This window comes from Dermacentor silvarum, chromosome 11 (assembly GCF_013339745.2).
Source record: "Dermacentor silvarum isolate Dsil-2018 chromosome 11, BIME_Dsil_1.4, whole genome shotgun sequence".
Lineage (NCBI taxonomy): Eukaryota > Metazoa > Arthropoda > Arachnida > Ixodida > Ixodidae > Dermacentor > Dermacentor silvarum.
Window position 1 is genome coordinate 62,272,586 of NC_051164.1, and position 22,761 is coordinate 62,295,346.

Consider the following 22,761-nt stretch of genomic DNA (forward strand, 5'->3'; position numbering starts at 1 on the left):
ACATCAAGGAAATTTCCTGCTTCTGTCTGATTTACTAAAGACGGAGCTATATTGTGCCAATCGATATCTGGAGAGTGAAAGTCTCCGAAGAGGAGGAGGTCGGCTTTGGGGTACTGAAAAGTGAGTTGGCAGAGTGCATTGCTAAGTTGACAGGCAAAATCTGGGCTACTGCGAGGGGATCTATAGCAAACGCCCAAAATAACTGATTGTGGAGCAGCGCGACAATGAATGAAAAGGATTTCCAAGTCGGATGTGACGCTCACAACAGAACACAATAATTGTTGGCTCCTTCTCCTCATGTTGATGCCTCCTCCTCATGTTGTCGTGCGATCCTTCTGAAACACGTTAAAATTCGGTAAATCAGCCAGCACTTCCGAGTCTGAAATATGGTCACTAAGCCAGGTTTCCGTGAGTACTAGCACGTTGCTTTTAGATGTTAGTACAAGATTAGACACGTGTTCTCATTTTGCAATGAAGCTTCGTATGTTGTTAGTATAGATTACTGAGATAGAAGTACGTGATACAACTGCTATTCGGGGGCGTCGATTTATTTTTTGGTTACGTAGTGGTTGCTATACTTCTTTAATCGTCTGCAAAGCTTCATCATATACGTAGCGCTTAGAACCTATGAATAGCGTTTTGAAACGCAGGGAAAATGGCACAGACTTAGCTTTTGCGAAGGCGACAAGGTGTTTACGGGCATTCCTAACAGTCGGCGAAAAATCTTTGGCAACGCTGAAGTCAGTGCCTTTAAAATTACGGCCATTAGAAAGGACAGCTTCCTTTGTTTTAAAGAATACAAATTTAACTATAATTTGGCCCTTGCGATCAAGGGAATACCGACCAATACGATGCGCTCGCTCTATTTCCTTAGGGTCAAGCGGTACTTTCAGATGATCCGAGCAGTGGCGCAAGATAATTTTTCTGATTCGTTTGATGGCTTTGATGCAGATGGATCGGTGAGGCCATAAAAAATCAAATTATTTCGCCTTGACCAGTTCTCAGCATCATCCACGTGGGCATCCAGCTAATGAACCAGCTGCGACGTTCGTTCACTGTCTGCCCGTATGGATTGCATATCGGCTTGCATGGATAAAACACTTTGGTAATTGCCCTCCAGGTGTGTCAGCCTCTTGCTTAAAGCCTGTAGGGATGCAGTCGTAGCCATATATTTGTTTTGAGATCTTGCAACTCCGCGATAATCGTATCTTGGCCAGCGGATACCTTCTTCATTTTGGCAAGTAATTTGGCGTAATCCGGACCGGGATTACTTTTAATATCCCCAGAGAGTAACAAAAGGCATCTGATCTGCGGGCCTTCCTGTGCCTAATCGGTTCAATCTTTGCACATGCTTTTGTGTTTTTCATAAGCGCTAGGGTGGTATTGTCAGGTGATCGCTTTCGGAGATAGTTTCACTTTCACAAGACTCAGCAATGGACACATTGAAGTATGCAGCTGACAGCATGCTTGGCAAGCATGGCACAGCGCCAAGAATTCTGTCGGCCGTATACGCACATGTGTCTGGTGACGGGAGCAGACGCTGCTGAGAGAAAATGCGGAGAGAAAGCACAGTGAGACAGCAACAAAGAAATGAAGGCGGGCAGCAGTTAAGACTGGAATCAGCGGAAGGGAAATGTATGATAAGAGGGCAGCAAGTGCGAGAGAAGGAAAAACACCATTGGCAGTTTCACTGGGATGGTGAAGCACTGACTGCAATAGCAAGGCTTAGCATTGCACTGGAACTTTTTGGATAGTGTTCTAACTATACACGGGTCCGACAAATGCAGACGCAAGACACAGCTGCAGCAAAATTTCTGGCATTCTCAAAAGCTTTAACCCGTCATGTAAGGGCCTGTGTTGACATCGCACAGGTGCGACTACTCTGCTCGTAAAACAGCATGCCAGTAAAATTAGTACATCACTTTCAGCCTTGAGCACTGATGCTGTTGTGCACTGTTAATATTTAATAGTCCGAGCAGATTTAAAGGGGCCCTGAACCACTTTTTTTTTTTTTTCGAAGCTTAGACATGCATTTGAAGGTTGATTAGACTATTTCAGAAATCATCATCATCAGCCTATATTTATGTCATTGCAGGATGAAGGCCTCTCCCTACAATATCCAATTATCGCTGTCTTGCGCTAGCTGATTCCAACTTGGGCTTGCAAATTTCCTAACTTCATCACCCCACCTAGTGTCCTCGACTGCGCTTCCCTTCACTTGGTGTCCATTTTGTATATTTAATGGTCCACCGGTTATCCATCCTACGCATTACATGGCCTGCCCAGCTCCATTTTTCCCTCTTAATGTCAACTAGAAAATTGGCTATCCCCGTTTGCTCTCTGATGCACACTGCTCTCTTCCTGTCTCTTAATGCCTAACATCTTTCGTTCCGTCGCTCTTTGTGCGGTCCTTAACTTGTTCTTGAGATTCTTTGTTAACCTCCAAGTTTCTGCCCCATATGTTAACACCGGTAAAGTGCAATATTTGTACACTTTTCTTTTCAACGACAGTGGTAAGCTCCCAGTCAGGATTTGGTAATGACTGCTGTAGGCACTCCAACCCAATTTTATTCTTCTGTAAATTTCTTTCTCATGATCAGGGTCCCCTGTGATTAACTGACCTAGATAAACGTACTCCTTTACAGACTCTAGAAGCTGACTGGCAATCCTGAATTCTTGTTCCCTTGCCAGGCTATTGAACATTATCTTTGTCTTCTGCATATTCATCTTCAACCCAATTCTTACACTTTCTCGATTAAGGTCCTCAATCATTTGTTGTAATTCGTCCCCATTGTTGCGGAATAGGATGCCTTCTGCAAGCCGAAGGTTGCTGAGATATTTGCCGTTGATCCTCACTCCTAAGCCTTCCCAGTCTAAAAGCTTGAATACTTCTTCTAAGCATGCAGTGAATAGCATTGGAAAGATTGTGTCAGAAATACTTTGCTGCAAAAAGTACTTCAATGCGTTCAGCAGAAGTGGAGTTACTCATTGGCAATCAAACATTGCGTTAGTGGTGCTTCCGTTTCTTCTTCAGTGACTTGCATTGCGAAGGCTATGGCAGAGCTGGGTGTGCACGCAACACTCCGCTTACTGAAAGTCACTGTGGCTCGCAGTTCAAATTTCATTTTAGGTGTTCACATAGATGCCATTATTTCCGATTTTGGCGCCTGCAAGTGGTTGTCCTAAGCGAGCCGCATTGTATTCAGCCAGCCAGCTCATCGCGGCAGCCGTGGTATCTACGCTACGTAGCAAACCGCAGCTACCTGCAACTGCAGTGGCGCGTGTGTGGAGCATTTGCTTTGTGCACGACAGGGCTTGAGTGCCAGCTCGCGCTCATATGCTCCAGTCTGCCCGTGCTACGTGGTGTGTGCTTGCTTTGTCCTGCACCAGCTTGACTGACAGATAGTAGCCACATCAAACTTGCGCATTTTGGAGTGCTATCAATAGCTCAATACATAGCAAAGTCTGCCAAGGCGTCTAACCAGGAGTGGCTAGGGTTGAGCGTGCATGTCCTCTGACCTTACGTTTCTCTAGTTGAGTGTTCAAAACTAGTCGAAATTAGCAAAACCTGACGGCTACAACACCGATGAGTAGGGTGGCCAAAGTTAATTTCCTATGTGGGCGGCCGTGGCCGAGCCTGAGCAGACAATAGTCGGCTTCTTCGGAAGTGCGTAATTACAGTTAAACCTGCTTATAACGAACCTCCATATAACTAATTCCTGGATATAACGGAAGTTAATACGTCAGCTTACAATGTACACGAACATAATACAAAGAAAGAAACCAGAAGAAAAGTTCCACAAACATGCAAAATCTGGAAATCGAACCCACGACCTCTCGGTCCGCGACGATAGATCGCCGAGCGTTTAACCCATTGCGCCACAAACGCATTTGCAGAGAGCTACACAGACGCGCCTTATATATCTAACACTCCTCCGTGTACCCGCGCTCTTGCTCGGGACGGTGCCGCCGCCTACGAGCAGAAAAGAGAAGTACTGCATTATGACACTAACGCGCACCGACAGTGAACGCTTCGGTGGTCTCAGCACTACGACGCCTCGATGCCAGCATTCGAAGGGACGCTGGCATCAAGAAGCACTACCAACGCCAGGTGGCGTTCACCGTACTCAGCACAGCGGAGCGTGGCCTCCGCAATTAGCTCTGAAAATGTTTCTGAAGTTGATCGCGGAGGCCACAATTACGACGCGCTGTACGCGCTGATTTGACTCGGTGACGTTCTATTCCCCGCTGTTACTCCATAGAAGCACATGTATTTGAGACTTCTATGTAACGAAGTGGTAGCGGGAGACCCCCTCGAAATAACAAATTTTCCCAGCCGACAACCTAGAGATTCGGCCCCAAATTGTGTCATTTTTGCATGAGCAGCAACCGGAAGCACCTTCTCTGCCGCGATGGAATGCGAAGCGGCGGCGTCACGCTTGGCGCGCTCAAATTCACAGCGACTGCGAGGCAAGAGCGACGCACGTGTCCGTGCGTGCGAGCGTACGTGCGCGAGGTGGGCCTGCATCCCTCGACCCGGCAATCTTGCCGCCGCGGGCGTGCCCTTTCCCCCTCCCTTCATTCAAACCTGATCTCGCCGCTTGCTGTAGCTGGCCTAGCCCGCCAAGCCGGCACTCTCCTTTTCCAGTTGATGTTGCCGAAGAAAAAAAAAACTTGTTTTCAATGCGCTGGCAGCGCCACTCTTTTGTTACTGTGCAAGTCTCTACGCTTCACTTCACTAACCTGACACAAGGTGACACTATTCGACGCTACAACGCCATCATGTCGCTCGCTCTTCGTTTCCGAAGCCTCACGCTTGTGGAAACGACACGCGTCCCCACATCCAGTGCCTGGTGTGACATTCCAAGGATGAGTGATTCCAAAGCATGAGGTGCGCGGTACTGTAAAGGATTTTCTTTCTCTCTTTTGGTCACGGAAAACGGGTGGGCGTTACAATCGAGGGCACGTTAGAATCGAGTAAATACGGTAAGCATTTCTTTTTCGAATTTTCGTGCCGAACCTGCATATAACAACATCCTCTTTATAATGAAGTTTTAGGGAATTTGTCAATTTTGTTATATCCAGGTTTAACTGTATTATAGAAATTTGAAAGCAGATTTTCGCTTTGTTCAGCTTGTTTATTAAACTGCGTCGATAAATATGCACAGTAACAGTAGGAAGAAGCACACTGATCCAAAGACCCTTCTTGATTGATGTCAGCTATTGGCCAATGGCAGCCACGTATGTGGATCTGCTGTATTACGAAATAAAGCATCCAAAAAATAGTGAGAAGTAGGCTTCGGTTTAAAAGAGAGTGTTTGAGAGAAAGGTGACTTCTCGATCCGCTTGCAAGTTCCACGCTCTGTGCACGACTGCAAAACTTGGCTGAGATGTTCACAGCAGTGCTACCCACGAACTGTGTTTATTCACCAATCCCGAGGGCTGGTTTAGGACCCCTTTAAGATAAAAAAAACTGCTTAACCTTGCACTCGGCCGCGCAACGCTTGAAACAGCTAAGCTGGGCGATCGCAGCCCAGCATTTTCCGGAAGTGCGCGCGAATATTCATCTTATTACTGATGATGATGATAATTTCTTTTCGCATGTCTCGGACTTAGGCCGTCACTGCGCATTGCATAGCGCAGCTTGTAATGCCGACACCGCGTTCCAGGAGACCCGCTCCGCGAATGCGGCTCTCGCTCTCATAGCGCGCAAAACCTCTTCACCTCGCAGAGCACAAGCGTATGAACGCACCAGCTGTGGACGAAGATGACGACGCTCGAACGCAGTCACATGGTTCACATAAATGCGTGTTCTGCAAGCGTGGCTGTATAGCCCAGTGGTTACGACGCTCGCTTTGGGATTGGGGGTACGCGGGTTCAAATCCTGCCTCAGCAAGAAAGTTTTTCTTTTCTTTCTTGGTAGTTTCTTGATATGCACCACAAATTACGGCTGGCTTAAAGAGCTTCGCTGTTAAAAGGCATGCACTGTGAATGTTATGTTTCATAACATTTGTTTATGGGCTGCCATTCTCAAAATTCTGAGGAATAATTTAGTCAAGAACATAAGACTTGATGTGAGCAACTTTAGTGACAGAATAGTGTAGCCATATAATCTGCATATAAAGCATGCGTAAACATATAGCATACATATACCTAAATACATGTGCAGCCCCACGGCGACGCTAATGACGACGATGAAAATTTGCTTGGAGTGTCAATCTATTTATTTACTATACCTAATGCGCCCGTGTGGAGCAATATTGTAGGGGGGGAATATTAACATTGAAATACAAAAAATACAAATACATAACAAAGTTCAGGTTGGTGACACGTCATTGGGAATTTTCTACAGAACAACAACCCTGAAATGTGGTTTAAAAACGACAAAGGGTCAAAAAGAGCCAAGCACAAATCACTAGAAGGAGGAAAAGAAAGTATAAACAATAATTTTCAAGTGTGCCCAGGCTGAGATAAAATATAACTTTGAAGCACAAGTGCAAATGTTGCATGGGAAGCGGAGACAATTTCTTGAGGGAGTTTATTTCATTGTTGAATTGTTTGTGGGAAAATTGAATAATTCAAAAGGTTTATTCTGGTAGTAAACTCGTGCACTTTTAATGTGCGATCAATACTGGCAGATATATATGTAGGCTGCAGTATGTATTTTTCGTTTTGAATGCCTGTTAAACCATGTAATATTTTACAAAACAAACGTAAATATTTGCGTCTGTCTTCAAGAAGAGGCCATCCTAAAGTATTTATGATTCCGAAAGACCTTTTAGAATAGTCATAATCGCCTGCAACGAAATGGACCGCTCGCAACTGTACACGCTCCTGAGCATCGAAGTTAACTTTTGTAGAAGGGTCACAAGTGCTGCACGCGTAGTCTAAAAGTGGGCATACATTCGACATCTACAGGGTTTCCTTCAGGCAGACCGGTGCTCGTTTAAAGTTGCATCTCAAGAAGTGTAATGTATTGCTAGCCTTTGATACAATAAAGTAACTCCTTGGTACTTATATTCCTTCACAAGGGACAACTGTATTGCGTTCATGACATAGCTTGCCATCAGGGGCTGTATTTTGTTTGTAAATCTTCACAGATTGCATTGGGACAGGTTGAGGGTCATGTTCTAAGTGGAACACCAAGACATGTTGTGATTGCTTTCTAGCTGTTCACTGTCTGCTTCACATGATATTTCACGGTAAATACAACAATAATCTGCATATAACCTAACACGGCAAGACAAATGTTCTGTTAGGTCATTAATGAATATAAGAAAATGCAGGAGCCCCAAGATGGACTGTGGCACACCTGATAATACAGAAGCGTCAGATGAGCGCACACCACTAAGAGTCACACGTTGGCTTCTTTCTAAAAGATAAGCTTCTAGCCAGTTCAGGAGGGTATTTGGTACGTTAAGATAAGGCAGTTTTTGTAGTAACAGGGTATGAGATATTGTATCAAATGCTCTTTGAAAGTCTAAACATATGTAGTCAACCTGTATACCGGAGTTAATAAATGCTGTGATATCATGACAGAATTCGACCAACTGAGTGTTGCAGGAAAAGCCAGCCCTGAAACCATGTTGCGTTGGACTAAAAAAGCTATTTTCTTGAAGGTGTGCCATTATGTTTGTATAAATGACATGTTCCAATGTCTTGCAGGCAATGCTTGTGAGTGAAATCAGCCTGTAGTTGCACGCCTTTGTTTTTGTACTGCTTTTATGAATTGGGATAACATTTGCGTTTTTCCTGTGCGAAGGCAAAGCACCTACTTGGAGGGATATCTTAAACAGCAGAGTTAAGAAAAAGGCTACAGACAATGTGCAGTTCTTTAACACAAAATTTTAAATGTGGTCAGCACCGGGAGCAGAGTGAGCGTTTATCTTCCGTAGTAATGATACAATGCCGTTTTTAGACAGCTCAATTTCCCTGATGTGTGTGAACTCTCTGACATCATGCAATTGAGTAACATTGACATTTGAGCGTGAAAACGCAGAATGAAAATAAGCATTGAAGGCTTCTTATTTTGCCAAAGTATCTGTGCCGTGGGCTTTATCATCCATGACGTCAGGGATAGCGTAACCGGAATTTTTGCTTTTGACTTATTCCCACCTTTCCTTAGGGTTAGTTTTCATTTTTTGTCCAAGATTGCAAAGAAACGTGTTATGCGCACTGCGCATCATTTTTGCTGTTATTTTGCTCGTTTCCTTCATCTTTACGTACAATGTAGGATTTGGGGACTAGTGGCAGATTAATGGTAATTAACAGATTAATTAACGGTAGATTCTATTTTTTCTGTTTATCATCGTACGAATTTCTTTAGTAATTCGCGGCTTATTGTTTCGGCACTGAGAAGTATTGACACGGGAAGGGACAAAGGTTTGTGTCAAGGACAGTATTTTAGTTTTAAAAAGGTCCCACATTGCGTTTATATGTAATCATTACTATTGCAATAAAAGGAGGCTAAGAGAGAACCTGGAGACCATTTGGAGTTTTCCGCTTGCGAAGGGGCGATCTGCGCTTCCTGATGGAGGGGATGGAGTTGCCGGAAGCTGATTGTGCTTCTCACGCATCCGCCTTTGTGTTCGCAGCTTCGCGCTGGTCGTCCTATGAGACCGAGGTTTTTAATGTATTATCTCTATGGGGAGCTCGTCGGGACTGCACTAATTTGTTGCAAAATCAGGGGACGTGTAACCAGGATTGCACTGTATTGGTCTTTGAGGCATTTAGCATCAAGAAAGAATGTAATTGCTGCATTAGCACCACTTCTTTTAGCATCAGAAAGAAAGAAATTGTGTATTTTTTAGAAGATGAAGTGGCACACATGCACAGTAATAATGCTCTGTTTTATGGTTCTTGCCTTGTGTAGCTCTGTGTTAAGTAAACTTCAGTTGTAGTCGAGCGTTTGCTGTATCTGTGTTTCCTCTATGTGTCGTGTCTACTTTCTTTTTTTTTTTTAGCTTGTATCATGTATCAAAAGTTGACAGACTGCTCAGCATCTGTCGATAGATGGTAAACTGTGACCACCATCTATGCCACGCAGATGGTTGTGCATGCATTCACATACCTGCCAAGTCTCCCGGATTGCCCCGGAGACTCCCGGATTTGGACCATTTCTTCCAGTTATACGGTTTACAGGAAAATATGCCGGAAATTGCAGTTGTGTCCCATTTCTATCCGCGTCCAGTGCTTTGTCAGGCCACATTGGCAAATAGAATCCAACCCAATCCAATCCATTTGGAAGTTCATCGCGCGAAACATTGTTAAGAATGTAGTAGGGAATGCGCCATACATGCACCATTTCGTTAACCGCGAAGCCGCTCTTTACGCTGATGGGGTTGTTGGGTGCCCTAGTGGTCCTAGTCTTATTAAGCTAGCGAGCAAATGCCACGTTCCGCTACTAGCAACACTCGAGTCTCCATCGTTCTCCTCGGCGTCAGCTGCTTGGGCATTGCGTAGGCCTACGGTCAGTCATGGCTTTAAAGGCAAGGAGCGTTAGCGTAAAAAGTATCTTCAAGTATTTTTAATTTAGTGCTCAGCCGAAGTGACACTGGGTATTTTGTTACCACAGAGCAATGCAGAGTGCGAGCGGCAATTTAACATCGGGAAAAATAGGAGGATGCAGTGCCGCTCGTCCATGTGTCGCTCATCTAAGACGCTTAGAAACGTCATCCTCGCAAAATGTGAAAGATATAGAATTTATTACAATCAAACGTTATCTGAAGAATTTTGAACACCCGCCGTGGTTGCTTAGTGGCTTTGGCATTGCGATGCTAAGCACGAGTTCGCGGGATCAAATCTCGGCCGCGGCGGCCGCATTTAGTTGGGGGCGCAACGCAAAAACACCCGTGTGCCGTTCATTGGGTGCGCGTTAAAGAACCCCAGGTAAGACCACGTAAGGCCCGAGAATTTAATAAATTTTTAAGAATTTTTGAAGGCAGAATAGCAACAACGAGATGCTTGCAAAAGTGAGACATTGATGTTCATGTGGTCATTTGTATATCTGTCAATAAAATTGTAAGGAAGTTCTTCTGGCAGTACTTGAAAATATAGACGTTGGGGGGTGGTGGTGTAACCGACTGCCCCTCCCCCCCTTTGGTCGGAAGATTTCCTGGATTGAGTTTCTTCGAACTTGGCAGGTATGCATTCATAAAAACGAGGCCAAGAGGCTTTGGTGAAATGACTTCGCACGTTGGCTTCCTCACAGAATTTACTACGAGCCTTGAAGGCACTTTACAAGGTTGTGCTGTGACTTTGCTACACATTATGTGCATGCCCCCAATTTGGCTCAAACACTCTGTGCACCGTAACTATGAACTAAGGCAAAGGCTTTCATTGTTGCGATTCTGCAAATTACATCATGTTCAGTTTAATCTCCCTTAATGTCTCCCTGTTTTGCTCAACTTGCTCAAGCTAAACTTGAGCGAACTTTTTTACTTTGTAAATGAGCTAGCTTCAGGTAGCGTAGATACAGAGCACTTTCCAGCAAGAGTTTGTGCTGCAAGTGTGAGTGAAAGCTCACAAAAATATACGTTTTTGATGCTGAAACGAACAAAACCGCTGCCATTACTCTTCACCTGGAAGTGACATGCCGGAAGTGACTTGCTACCTTAAACAATGAGAACCAGCTCGCCTCCTCAGCATGACCTCCGGAATTTGCCAGCACTCGTGACGCATTAAAAATCATGGAGGCAACATGCTAGGATTTGCATCACATACACTGACCACCAGAGGCATATGTCGTTTTGCTTAGGTGCCATTCAAAGGCTGCTGATAACAAAATCAGACAATCACCGGCACTGCAGCTTTGCCAAGATTACTTCGGTAGTATATATGCGTACAATCAAAGTTTCATACTTTGAAAAGTGCCCACTTTTTTCCTTAGAAAGCTTTGTTTTGATATTGTCACGAGCTCTCGTAACAGAGGCCAGAAAGAGCGCGTATCATCATGGACACAGGGAGTAGAGAAGGAAGACTACGTTCGGCTGGCTGCCTCTGCACCAGTCCAGAAAAACGCCAACCATCCCGATTGATCTGCCTTGTATTTTTAGATAAACACTTCATGCATAGTAATATAAATTTTAGTTGTTTTGATTCGAAGGTTACTAGGTGCCTCTGCAACTAGCGAGACAAATAATGTCTGGCTTGTACCTCAATAAACCAAATCCTAATTTTCTGTGCAGAAATATGCAATGCGTCGGTCATTCGTGCATTGTATCATCCTAGTTTGTCTTGTTCTCTTGCAGTCAGTGGGGACAGTATTTTACAAGTGTCTGAGAAAAGTGGTTATAGTAGCATTAACCCCTTAACTGCCGATGACGAACGTCCTCTGGTGCCAATGACGAGTTTCGGCAATTCTTGCACATGTGTATGTATCTATTTGATGAACACCCGAGCTGACTTATGCCCGGTCAATCGAAACTTGTGTTTGCAAGTTTTAGTATGGACGAGCGCAGCTTGTCTTCGGTATTAGCGGTACACATTTGAATGACTAGCCTAGCTCTTCCTCGGTAGGGAAGGGGTTAGAAGATGTGCTGACACGATTACTCAAAGTTGTCCAAATGCTGTACTTGATGCTTGTCACACATGAAAGGATTGCTGTTAGCAAGTAGGAAGTTTGGTAAGCAATCATCAGGGGTGGGACTCCTGCGCCAATTGCACCATTTTGATAGAAACGCAAATCCCTGTGCCAATCTGCGCCAAACACAGAAAATTGACCAAAATTGCGCCACGCTGCGCCAGAACGGCTTCGGAATGTGTGCTCTGGCAGTGGCTGCGAAAAGCGAGCGGATTCATTCTCCGAAAAAGAGTGCAGCCATTCACATTCCACACACTGCGCAACAGCACCTCCCACGCAGTTTCTCGGTGATTTTTGTGCTTATAACACTGGATTTTTCGGCGCTGCAGGCAAGTGGCCGCGGCGTGTGCCCATCCTTTTCTGGCTGTTGTCGCTGCTGTCGGAACGGCCAAGGTGGCTGTATTTAGAGAGTACTTAAATAGGATTGAGTGGGCCGAGCAGCATGGCACTCCCTAGTTGAGGCTCAAAAGAACAAAAAATAGCTGAGGGCGCTGCGAGCGAACTAGATATTATGGAGGCGCGCGCTGCAGCGGGTTCAGCGGGGGGGCATCCCTGTCCCCAGGGCTGGTGTAACGTGAAACTATTTCAATCTGTTTTATACTCGCATGGGCGAGGCCTGAGCCATTTTTACCTATCACGAAGGGCTAATGACGGATTTGTAATAAAAAGTCGCAGTTTCACCCGAAAGGCGAAGCATCAATTGCGATAGCAAATTAGTGGAGAGCTATACGAAGTAAGGATAGTAGCTTTATCGGCCGTATAAACTTGTAAACCTTCCTTTACTAACTAAATTAGCAAAGGTAGTGTCACGTGCGCACAAGCAAACATGAACGCATCTCACTCGATGGCTGCGGAAACTCGCTGTCAAAACGCTGGAGTGAGCAAGCACGGCAGCAGCAGCGAGCGAATACACCTCCTGCTGCCTCTCACTTCAGCGCGAACTGAGCGGCAAGAACAGCGCATACAAAGCTATCAGCACTCAAGTTTCAAGATAGCGCCCGTGCGGCCACGCCATACCCAGCAGCCACCGGAGTAGAACTCCCCCCCTCTACGCTGGTAGCTGCCATTGCTGCTCATCAGAAGCGACAGATAACTTAGAATGCGCAGCTCCTTCGTATGACCTCAGAGATAAGGCAGTACCCGCGGCTGCTAGTGGCACGGCGAAAACTTTCGCAGGTGACGTGCCTGGACATATGTCAAATGTTCTCACCACCAGGAGCATGCATTTGCTTAGGTTCTGTTTAAGAGCTTCTCATGAGAAAATTATACAATTACCGGCCCTTCAACTTTGCCAAGATTGCTTCAGTAGTATGTACTGTTCATATATAAACAATTCAGCCAAAGTAAAATTTTGTTTTAGTTGGCCCTTGAAAAGCTTCACTAAAAAAAACAGCTACGTGTTTCTATAGTTAGTTTCGAGGTTCTGACTGTTGTACATCTTCTGACACTTTGTCCCATAGGACACAAGTGCCATTTTTTGTGCCGCTCATGAACTGCGCTTACATTAGAGAGAATTTTTGAACTCTGGCTGGGAATCATTCTTCTCTGCTGTCATGCAGGAGACTGTTGATTGCAAAGTCAGTCTTGTTCTAGCTACAAAATAACTTATGTTACTGTGGACGGATTTGAAAAATGGTTATTTTGGGCAGTGCAGCATTTACTAGTTTTGGCGGCATTGATCCTCAGTAATCTCTTTGTAAAAATCATAACTATAAAAGCACTGGACGTATAGTGATATATCATACAGAAATATATGTAACTTTTGAATAACCATTTTAAATTTGCTCAAGTGTATTTGCATCTGGCACATCCTTTAAAAGCTTGTTCATGTTTTGTTTACTCTTGATGCTCTGGCACTGTAAAGTTCTTCCTTGCCGTACCTACCACTTTTTTTTTTAATTGTGCATGTTCTAGTTAAACACCAAGTAGTCTCATAACTTGCTGCCCTGTGATTCATCTTGATATGACAACATTTGACATTGGCGCAACTTTGTGCAAAGCATTTAACCAAAATGGGTATTTATATCTTATAGGCTCCTGGCAAAAGACTGCTCCTTGCTGCAGACACTGGGCAAGCGCTTTCAATTTGAGATAGCCCTTGGCCACAACGGGAGGATCTGGGTCAACGGAACTACCCTCCAGAGTACGCTTAGCATCTGCAATGCGCTCTTGTCAGCAGAGAACCTCAGTGCTCAAGAGATTGAAGAAAGGTGCCTCAGGCTGGGTACATAAAGGGCCCTAAGGGCCATGCATAATCGGTCTTGGTGTCATTCGTCTGCACGAGAAATGCTGTCTTGTGAACCCGCCATGGTGCTGCTGAAGTAGAGGTCCAGTCAATTTTATTTCAGCATAAATACAGAAATACAAATGCTGGGCGCACAGACACCAAGCCTTGAAGGCTTGACAAGGTCTGTACCATGTTTGCCCAGCTTTGCTGCTATTTGCGGGTTCGCAGTTCGTGTGTTTGACCCCTGCCACGACAGGTGCATTTCAATGGGGGCAAAATCCAAAAACGCTTGTGTACTTACGTCCATGTTAATATATACTCCGCATGGTCAGAATTACCGTATTTTCCGGATTACAAGTCGCACCTTTGTATAAAACGCACCCCTCTATTTAAGCATGTTTTCATGAAAAAATTCATACATAAGTCGCACCCTAGTATAAGACGCACCCCTTTTCCGCACGATCAGCACAACTAACCGTGACGCGGCATGCACTCTGTTTCAGATGCAATGTACTTACCTATTCCGGATCAACCGAATCCCCCTAACGCGTCAGTCAAGGTGCCACAAGTTACGGCAAGAATGCAGTTAATTCTTGTAAGCAGCAAAAAAGATTTATTATACATTGCGCGTTATTCAAAACCGTCAAAGGCCTCGTCCTCCGATGCGCTGTCGAACAGTTCGGCCACTTCACTAGGCAGGGCTGCAGAGACATCGTCATCTTCAGAGTTGCTGCTGTCACAATCGCTAGCAGTCGCTGAAGCAACAAGGCCAGCTTTTTGAAAGCCTGCAGTTATCGTCGACACAGAAACGGTAGCCCACGCTTCGTCGACCCACTTTGCCACCTCGCCATACGTCGCGTGTCTCATGCGTCCAGTGGCCGTAAAGCTATGTTCGCCCTCAGTCATCCAACTTTCCCACAAACGCCGCAGTACAGCTTTGAAGCTGCGGTTGACGGAGATGTCTAAAGGCTGCAGAATCTTCGTCATACCACCTGGAATGACTGCAGGCGTGCAGTTGACAGCCTTTACCTTCCGCAGTGTTGAGTCGGTAATATGCGCACGCATACTATCTATGACGAGCAGACTTTTTTTACATGGAAAAAGCCGTCTGGTCGTTTAACAAAACACCTGTCAAGCCAAATGCTCATCATGCTTTCGTCCATCCATCCCTTTTCATTCGCTTGGATGAGGACACCTGAAGGGAAGCTGTCCTTTGGCAGTGTCTTCCGCTTAAATATGAGCATCGGTGGCAGTTTGGTTCCGTCGGCGCAGCATGCAAGGACAACCGTAAAATGCGATTTTTCATGTCCTGTTGTTCGCAGCAGCACCGACTTGTCACCCTTTTCCGCAACAGTTCGTCCCATCGGAATATCAAATGTCAATGGAATTTCGTCCATGTTGACAATGTGCTTCTCCGCGATCTCATTTTCCTCCACTTGCTTCTTCACGAACGCCTTGAAGTTATCCAACTTTTCGGCGAAGTCTTCGGGCAGCTTTTGGCAAAGCGTTGTGCGCGCTCTGATGCTCAAATAGTTGCGCCTCATAAATCTGAAGCACCAAGAAGTTCCACCGGCAAAACCAACAGCTCCCATCTCTTGAGCCCACGTGCACGCTTTCAGGCGCAACTGCACAGTTGACAATCCCCTGCCTTCCGCACGTTGTTCTAATACCCACGCGCGCAGGCGGGCTTCAAGTTCAGGCCATCGGGCTTTCAATCCTCGGTCAGCTTTCTTCGTGCTTCTCATAGCCCTCAGCTTCTCCTCCGACTTGCGCCAGTCGCGCACCATCTTTTCACTCACACCAAAGTGTCGCCCAGCGGCACGGTTACCATTTTCAAGCGCAAACTCAACCGCTGTCAACTTGAACTTTGCTGTGTAGCTCTTGCGCGATTGCCGAGGCGGCATGGTGGAACCAGAGAAACGAATACGCACTTGTGAAACGAGCCGCACAAAGCGAAGATGGCGACAGAACAGCCACAGACCGCACACACACGATGGGCAAAGAATGGCAAAGAATGGCAAAGAACATACTAAAAAGGCCAAAATAATATTAAAACAAAAAGAAAAATAACTTCGTGGCTCGCAAGTACGAAATTTATTGGTTGTTTTAGTAGCTTGTGCGAAGTACAGCAGCCATTACCCGGCGACCCCCTCGCCTCCCCCCTTTTATTTTTCAGTTGCGTTCGGTGTTTTGCGACCTGAATCTTCTTGTTCTGGCTTCAACTGCTCACTCAACAACCTGACATTCGTTGCCGCAATTTAAAAAAAAAATAAGGAAACAATTTCGAGAGTGAAAGGGGAAAAAAAGATATATAAGTCGCACCTTTGTATAAGTCGCACCAAAGAAAAACTCAGAAAAAAACCGCGTCTTATACTCCGGAAAATACGGTAATCCATGGTTCCACATTACGATGTACGTCATAATTAGGTTAAACACTGCCTTGTCTACCACAGATATCTTTCAGAGACCATTTGAGCCTCTAGAAAAGCTGCGGATTGCCTGTTGGCAGTGCACTTAAACTGCAGTTCTTGTTGTGTTGTTGTTGTCAAACAACAGGTGTTGTTGTTTCACTGTAAATTAAGGTTTCCAGCATACACAAGACTAGGACAGAATGAATCGCACATAGTAAAAAGGCACTTGTCCTTTTCAGCGCTTGCCCTGTATTTATGTGCGATTATTTCTGTCTGCATCTTGTTTATGCTGAAAGCCTTAGTTCACATGAGCTGCACATGCCTGTATGTTGTAATAATTAGTGCTTACAATTTGAAGAAATTGACCCTCTATTACTTACAGGGACAATAAAGCCGAAATATTTTATCATTATAACCACACATGATCTATAGAACTTGGATAGACGGTGTAGTAGGGAGAGTCCATTGCTACATCAATATATTGTTAGAAGTAATATCATAAGTTTACCAATGATTGTGTGCAAGTGTCAGTGAAACAGCGTAGACAGGCCTGATCAGTCAGTCACAGTTAATCTTATCGTTTGTTGGTTTGTGCCTGAGAACAGGAAAGGTCTATGTTGACAATATACAGGTGCAAGTACTGTTGCCAGGGGCACGTGCAAAAAGCACAAGAGCTAGTGTCATGGAGTCTGCGCTAGCTGCTTCCAACTTGCACCTGCAAGTTTCCCAATTTCATCACCCGACCTAACTTTCTGCCATCCTCAACTGCGCTTCCCTTCCCTTGGCACTCATTCTGTAACACTAATTCTGTAACACATTACTGGCCTGCCCAGCTCAGTTTTTTTTTCTCTTAATGTCAGCTTGAGTATTGGCTACCCCCGTTTTCTCCCTGATTCACACCGCTTAATTCTGGTCTCTTAACGTCTGAGTATCTTGTGCCTAATAGCTCGAGTCCCAAGTCGCATCCACTGCAGATGATGAGGGTTCGCCATAGGCACCGATGTCGTGGTACTTGGCAGACATTTTACAGCGTAAGCTGTTATGGGCTCATTCCTATAGCCGTTTCTGATCGCGATGATGCCGCCGCCGCCACCCCGTAGCCGCTATCGCCGGAAATGCGAAAAAAAGTACCCGCTCTCCGCCGAGATCGAACCCAGGCCCGCTGCGTGGGAGTCTGATACCTTACCACTGAGCTACGCAAGCGCTTTCTATCGGGAAGAAGAAAAATTCCCTTTATACGCGCCCTATAGGCACGCACGCAGGTGCAGATGACCCGAGCCTCTGCCAGTATGGTGGCGCCATCTAGTTAACGTGCCTGCAACTGCCGCGTGCGACGAGATGCGATTCAGGCGAGGCGCGCAGTGAACGCTACCCCTATGTTAGATGTCCCGATGTTAGACGTATTCTGGGTACCTCTTCAGTACACGTTATGGCGTCTCCTTGCAAGGTACGAACCGCTGCTGAAGAAGCGAATTGTAAAGCTACGTGCGCGACTACAACCAGGCATCATCAGGCTCAGCAGACTGCTGTGCAGAGAGCATTGCAAGCCGCAGCTTGCCGCCGACGCCGGGCGGACAGTTCAGATCGTTCTCATCAAAATCGAGGCGAAGACACTTTGCCGCAAAGACCTTGTGCGTGGTGATGAAATTGGAGCTACTCTTGCGTCGCTCAACCAGCTTACGCTGTGACTGTGCTGCGTGTGCCGCGCAGGCCTGTGACTTTTTTAGGGTCCGTCGAGTTAGATCTTACACACTGAATTTCATTGTTATTAAAACGGAATGTTCACTATGGACTTTATTGTTGCAAGGCTGCCTCACGATAACATACATATAACAGTACGAATATGGAAAGCTCCCTGTGGGCTTGATGATAATGTAAGAAGTGGCCTTAATGGAAGTTTTAAAACAAAGCCAGCTGCTGGTTGCCCCAAGACGTCATAGAACAAAACATTCTTCTTCTCTACCTGTGCCTTGAACGTGCTCATCTATATGTGGGGTGTGATGGTATTGGGTACAGGATCACTCCAGAAAGAGAGAAAAGCAGCACGCAGAAGTACAAACACACATCAGACTTATATTAGGCGTACTTAACACATTGAAACGGCACACACACGACAGTTCCCCAAAATACATTCTAGAGGACAGGCAGCTATATATATAGATTAGTCAAATATAATCTGCCTACAGTTCATGTGGAAGCAGGTGTCGCTGTGTTGGAGACGTGGAACTGGTGTCGGACAGCAGGGTCGGACTGCAGGCGTTGTCTGGCCGCGTGGAGCTCAGGTGGCCCTGCGCCATGGTTGATGAACCGGAGCCTCCGCGTGCCCGGTTTCCCGACGGCGGGGTTGTGCTCAGGAGCACACAGCAGCAGCCCACCAGGCCATGTCCACAGCTGGCGAGGTAGCTCTGTGGCCGCTCACCCGAACGCTCGTTCAGCCAGTCTCAGGACCGCCAGCCCTCCTGGACCAGTTGCCCAGCGGAAGAACCGGATGAGGTGGCCTCTCAGCTGGTGACAGCTTTGATTCGGGTGCAGGCATAGTGACGTGGGCGGCGATAGCTCCTATGGGCCAGACGCCCAGCGAGAAAGCTCTCTGCCGTCCAACGCCGAACTTCGCGCACTGCACTCGCCACGGGCCACGCTCTCTCTCTCGAGCCATGCTTTTTGAGGCGTCACTGTCGACGCTCACAAATCGGTGTCGATGATCATGATCACCTTAAGGTACATACCAACTCATGGGTATTGGCCAAGAGTTGGTGTCCTCTTCGCCACCGCACGGCGCACTGTCTTCATATGTTTGTTTTCCCCACCTGCGTACCATATATTATCACATGGGGCTACCAGAGTTTCTGGCTTGATGAAATCAAATTGATCTTTATTGCATCTCCACGGGCGAAAGGGGGAGTCCTCTATAAGCTGCTTAGGAACAGCTTGGCAAAGCCTGGTCCCCCTGTGTACAGTTCGATGGCGTTGCAGAACTGGTAGGAGCAAAAAATATAGCCAAACATATCGACAGCAAATGTTGCACTCGCACATACTTGTATGCCATAAATAAAACTGATGTACCGCATTTAGTACATAGAACCGCAAGGTGCTTTTCGTAAATAGAGAGGGAAAGAGGAACATAACACAGTAAACAATGCAACAGGAGAATGAACGCAAAGGCACGTGTATTTAAATCTTTGGTTACAGAAATGAAAGAAACATGGGGAAAGAAAAGGCAGAAATAGTAGCAACCACTCATTCTCAGATTACAATACGCATAAAACAGAAAAAGTGCACTCTTTTATTTTTTTCACTGAACTTGCTTTGTAGCACATGTACAATAAGATTAAGCAAAGGTTAAAATACAGTATAGACCACTTATAAACATAACCGTTTATAGTGCAGAACTGGCTACAACACGGCATTTTCCAATTCCCGTTTACCCTCCCATAGAACTTCATGTATACATATTGACACGTATACATGTTTATCTTTCGCCGATGGCCGCTTTCCACCGGCTTACAAATGTTAAACGTAATCGCTCGGCGCAGGACGCGCCTGTATCGGAAGTTTCTAGAACGTTATCGATGCTTCTTTCCGTTGCCTGTTTTCACCGACGCCTATGTTATCTGATTGTATGAGCGACGCGAATTGTCTAGAACTTTCTGGAAGACACGCGCGTACCAGGGATTATTCTGGAACCTTCGATGAGTCAGGTATAAAAGCCGACGCGTTTTGCCGCTGATCAGATTTTCGACGATCGCCGACTGTGTTCGCCGCTATCGTTGTGCTTTGAGTGTAGCTTGCTTTTGTGGGCACAGGTTCGTCCAATAAACAACCAGTTTCGTCATACACAGTTTTGTGACTGTTTTCTCTACCGTCACTACTACGTGACAATATGCATACCGCTTACAGTGAAGCCGCGTGAGACGAAATACCGGTTACATATAATGTGGCTTCCGCGGGAAAATCTCGCCGACAAGGGCGGTAGTGAGCATGCTTCTCAACAAGGTTCGTGCTCCCGGCTGACGTATGCATCATTCAATGCAATCAAACTCTCGTTAATTCGGACTTATTTGGCCACACATCGGTTAATTCGGACTACTTTTGGAGCTTGGGTGAGCGAGGAGCGCCGCAAATGTGCGACGTAAAAGAGCAATAACAGCGCTAGCGTCCAACTGAAACGAAGTGGTGGAGTCCGCATCGCCACAGCCATCGGTTGAAACCGTACGTGAATGAAAGCAACGTTGGAACACTTCGAACCTATTTGTGTCTTTAAACCTTGTATTCTTGCGTTTACCGCCGCGCATAACACTGCGTTGGCCGCGGGCTTTCGTAACTGCGTAGTCGTCATCCACGATCGCGTCGATAGCGGCCGCGGTTGCCGCGAACAGTAGTTTCGTTTTTACTCGGTACTCGCGTCGGCCGCGTAAAAACTGCGTAGTCGCCATCGATGATCGCACAGATCGCGACCGCGGTTTTTACTGCAGGTGTTGCAGCGAATGATAGTTAATTCGTCCATACTCGGTGCGTGCATTGGGCGCATGCCTTCAGCACCGCAAAGTCGCCGTTCAGAATCACGTCGATAGCGGTCACGTTTTTTTCCGCAGCGGTTGCGGCAAACAGTTGTTTCGTTTTGACTCGGTGCAAAGCTGTCGAGGAAGAGCAACGGCTACATCGCGATTGTGTTTTCGGCAGCTCACTGGTGAAAATGTAATCTCGATGTGCGCGCAATAGTACAAAGCGTGTCTACATGCTTGGTCTACAGGTTTTGCATACGTGCAGGGCTTGAAAATCGGTGTTTTGGTTATAGTGCGGTACCGCTTGTAGTGCAGATATTTGCGACTCCGGCGACTTACGTTATAAGCAGTCTACACTGTAAATGCTTGCAGCCGTTTGATGCGGGTACTGTAACTTGTCTGTTATCCAACGGGTAAACTCCTCCAGGGCCTTCAGCTTTAGTTTGGCCTTGCTAAGCCTAATGTATATGCAAACAATATTGTGAGTGCAGCAATGCATTAACATAAATATTGTGCGCAGATAACACCAGTCGCTTTCTGAGTTAGTCCTCGGAAGAAGAGCTTAGAAATAGAGCTAATACTGGTTTGAGTGCACTAGACACTTGGTCTGGAGCAAATGTATTGCTTGCGAATACAAAAAAAAGAGTAAAGGAGTACTATTTTGCCCCCTCGGCAAGAAGATTATGGTAAATCAAACACTGAGGCCTTGCGCCATAAAACCCCATACATCATCATCATCTGTATTCAAAAAGAATGCCCACAAAAAGAAAAGTGGATTCAGTTATTGAATTTGTGAGTAACTTTAGATCTCGTGGTGTAATCTTTGATGGGCACTTGAGGAGGACTGACCACATCTGGTACATTGCATCAAAGCTGTCTTGCGCTATAGGTTTCTTGTCAAAATGTCTCTATGGATTTCTACCTAAGCTTAAACTCATCATCTCAATTACAGTCACCTGGTATGGGCAACCACATCTAAAATCCACAATAATATGCATCTAGGTCTGCAAAAAACAGCAGTAGGGCTTATAGCTGGAGTCAGTTACAGAACTTGTACCTATGTATAACCTTTTTCTTAAAACTATATTCTTTTTGTGGGCATTCTTTTTGAATACAGATGATGATGATGTATGGGGTTTTATGGTGCAAGTTCCAGGGATAGCCAAAAGAGCGCCAGATGGTTATATTCCCTCGGATTTTCTCTGCCAAGAGTCTCTGAACCCCTTGAGGCTCTCTAAAATTACATGCATACATCAGTGTATTTCTACGAGACAAACAAAATAAATTGTTAGTTCCACGTGAAGAACAAACCATAGTGAGCAGAGCCTACAACGTTAAATGAGTATGACGCCTTCCATGATGTCCATACTCTGTCTTTTGCTTCCTTCAAGCTATATTTTATTAAAAGTATCAAATTATACTCTTCCTAATACATTATTTGTTTGCATTTTTCTTGTGTTAAGTTTTGTTGCAGATCTTCCATTCTCCAATATTTCATGATACGTCTTGTGTCCTTATGAAATGTTATTTCGCCATTGCCTGCTGGCATAAATCGTGTCTGCATGCTGCCCTTGTATAATATATGCCTGTATTTGTTTTCTTTGCTCCAGATATCCTCATGCTACTTTTCTGTAGCTTTCTGTCTGGGGTCCATTTCCGAATTGACTCGGATGAGCAAGGCCATTCATTTATTCATTCATTCATTCTTGTGCGTAATGTCCTTAGTGCCAGGACACAGTTACAAGAGATGACGGTATGTCATAGCGTACTTGCACCATCTTCCCTAGCTTTCATAGCAGAGAACACAGACAAAATGGCTTGTGGGCGAGTCCCACATAAAATGTGTGATAGACGCATGGAGTAGGAAAAAGAGCTTCCGATTCTTTGCACATTCCATTCAGTTTCCTCGTAAGAAATAGTCCTAGAACAATTACAAAAATCCACTTGGTGCGATCAAGTGTTTCCAAAAGTCCCTTCCTCTAAACACAAACATTCAGCCAGTTTTTTGAAAGCCATAAGTTGCACCGTACGTCCTAAAAG

General features: G+C 45.6%; 1 protein-coding gene across 1 annotated transcript in view; it reads left to right on the forward strand.

Annotated features, from left to right (window-relative positions):
- The window catches only part of LOC119433807 (exosome complex component RRP40-like), a 37,784-nt gene extending 23,944 nt beyond the window's left edge, over positions 1–13,840 (forward strand). Inside the window, exon 4 of the mRNA XM_037701066.2 lies at positions 13,615–13,840. Within this exon, the coding sequence (XP_037556994.1) occupies positions 13,615–13,813 (199 nt within the window). The 3' untranslated portion in view covers positions 13,814–13,840. The remainder of the gene's footprint in view (positions 1–13,614) is intronic.
- Positions 13,841–22,761: the final 8,921 nt, after the last annotated feature.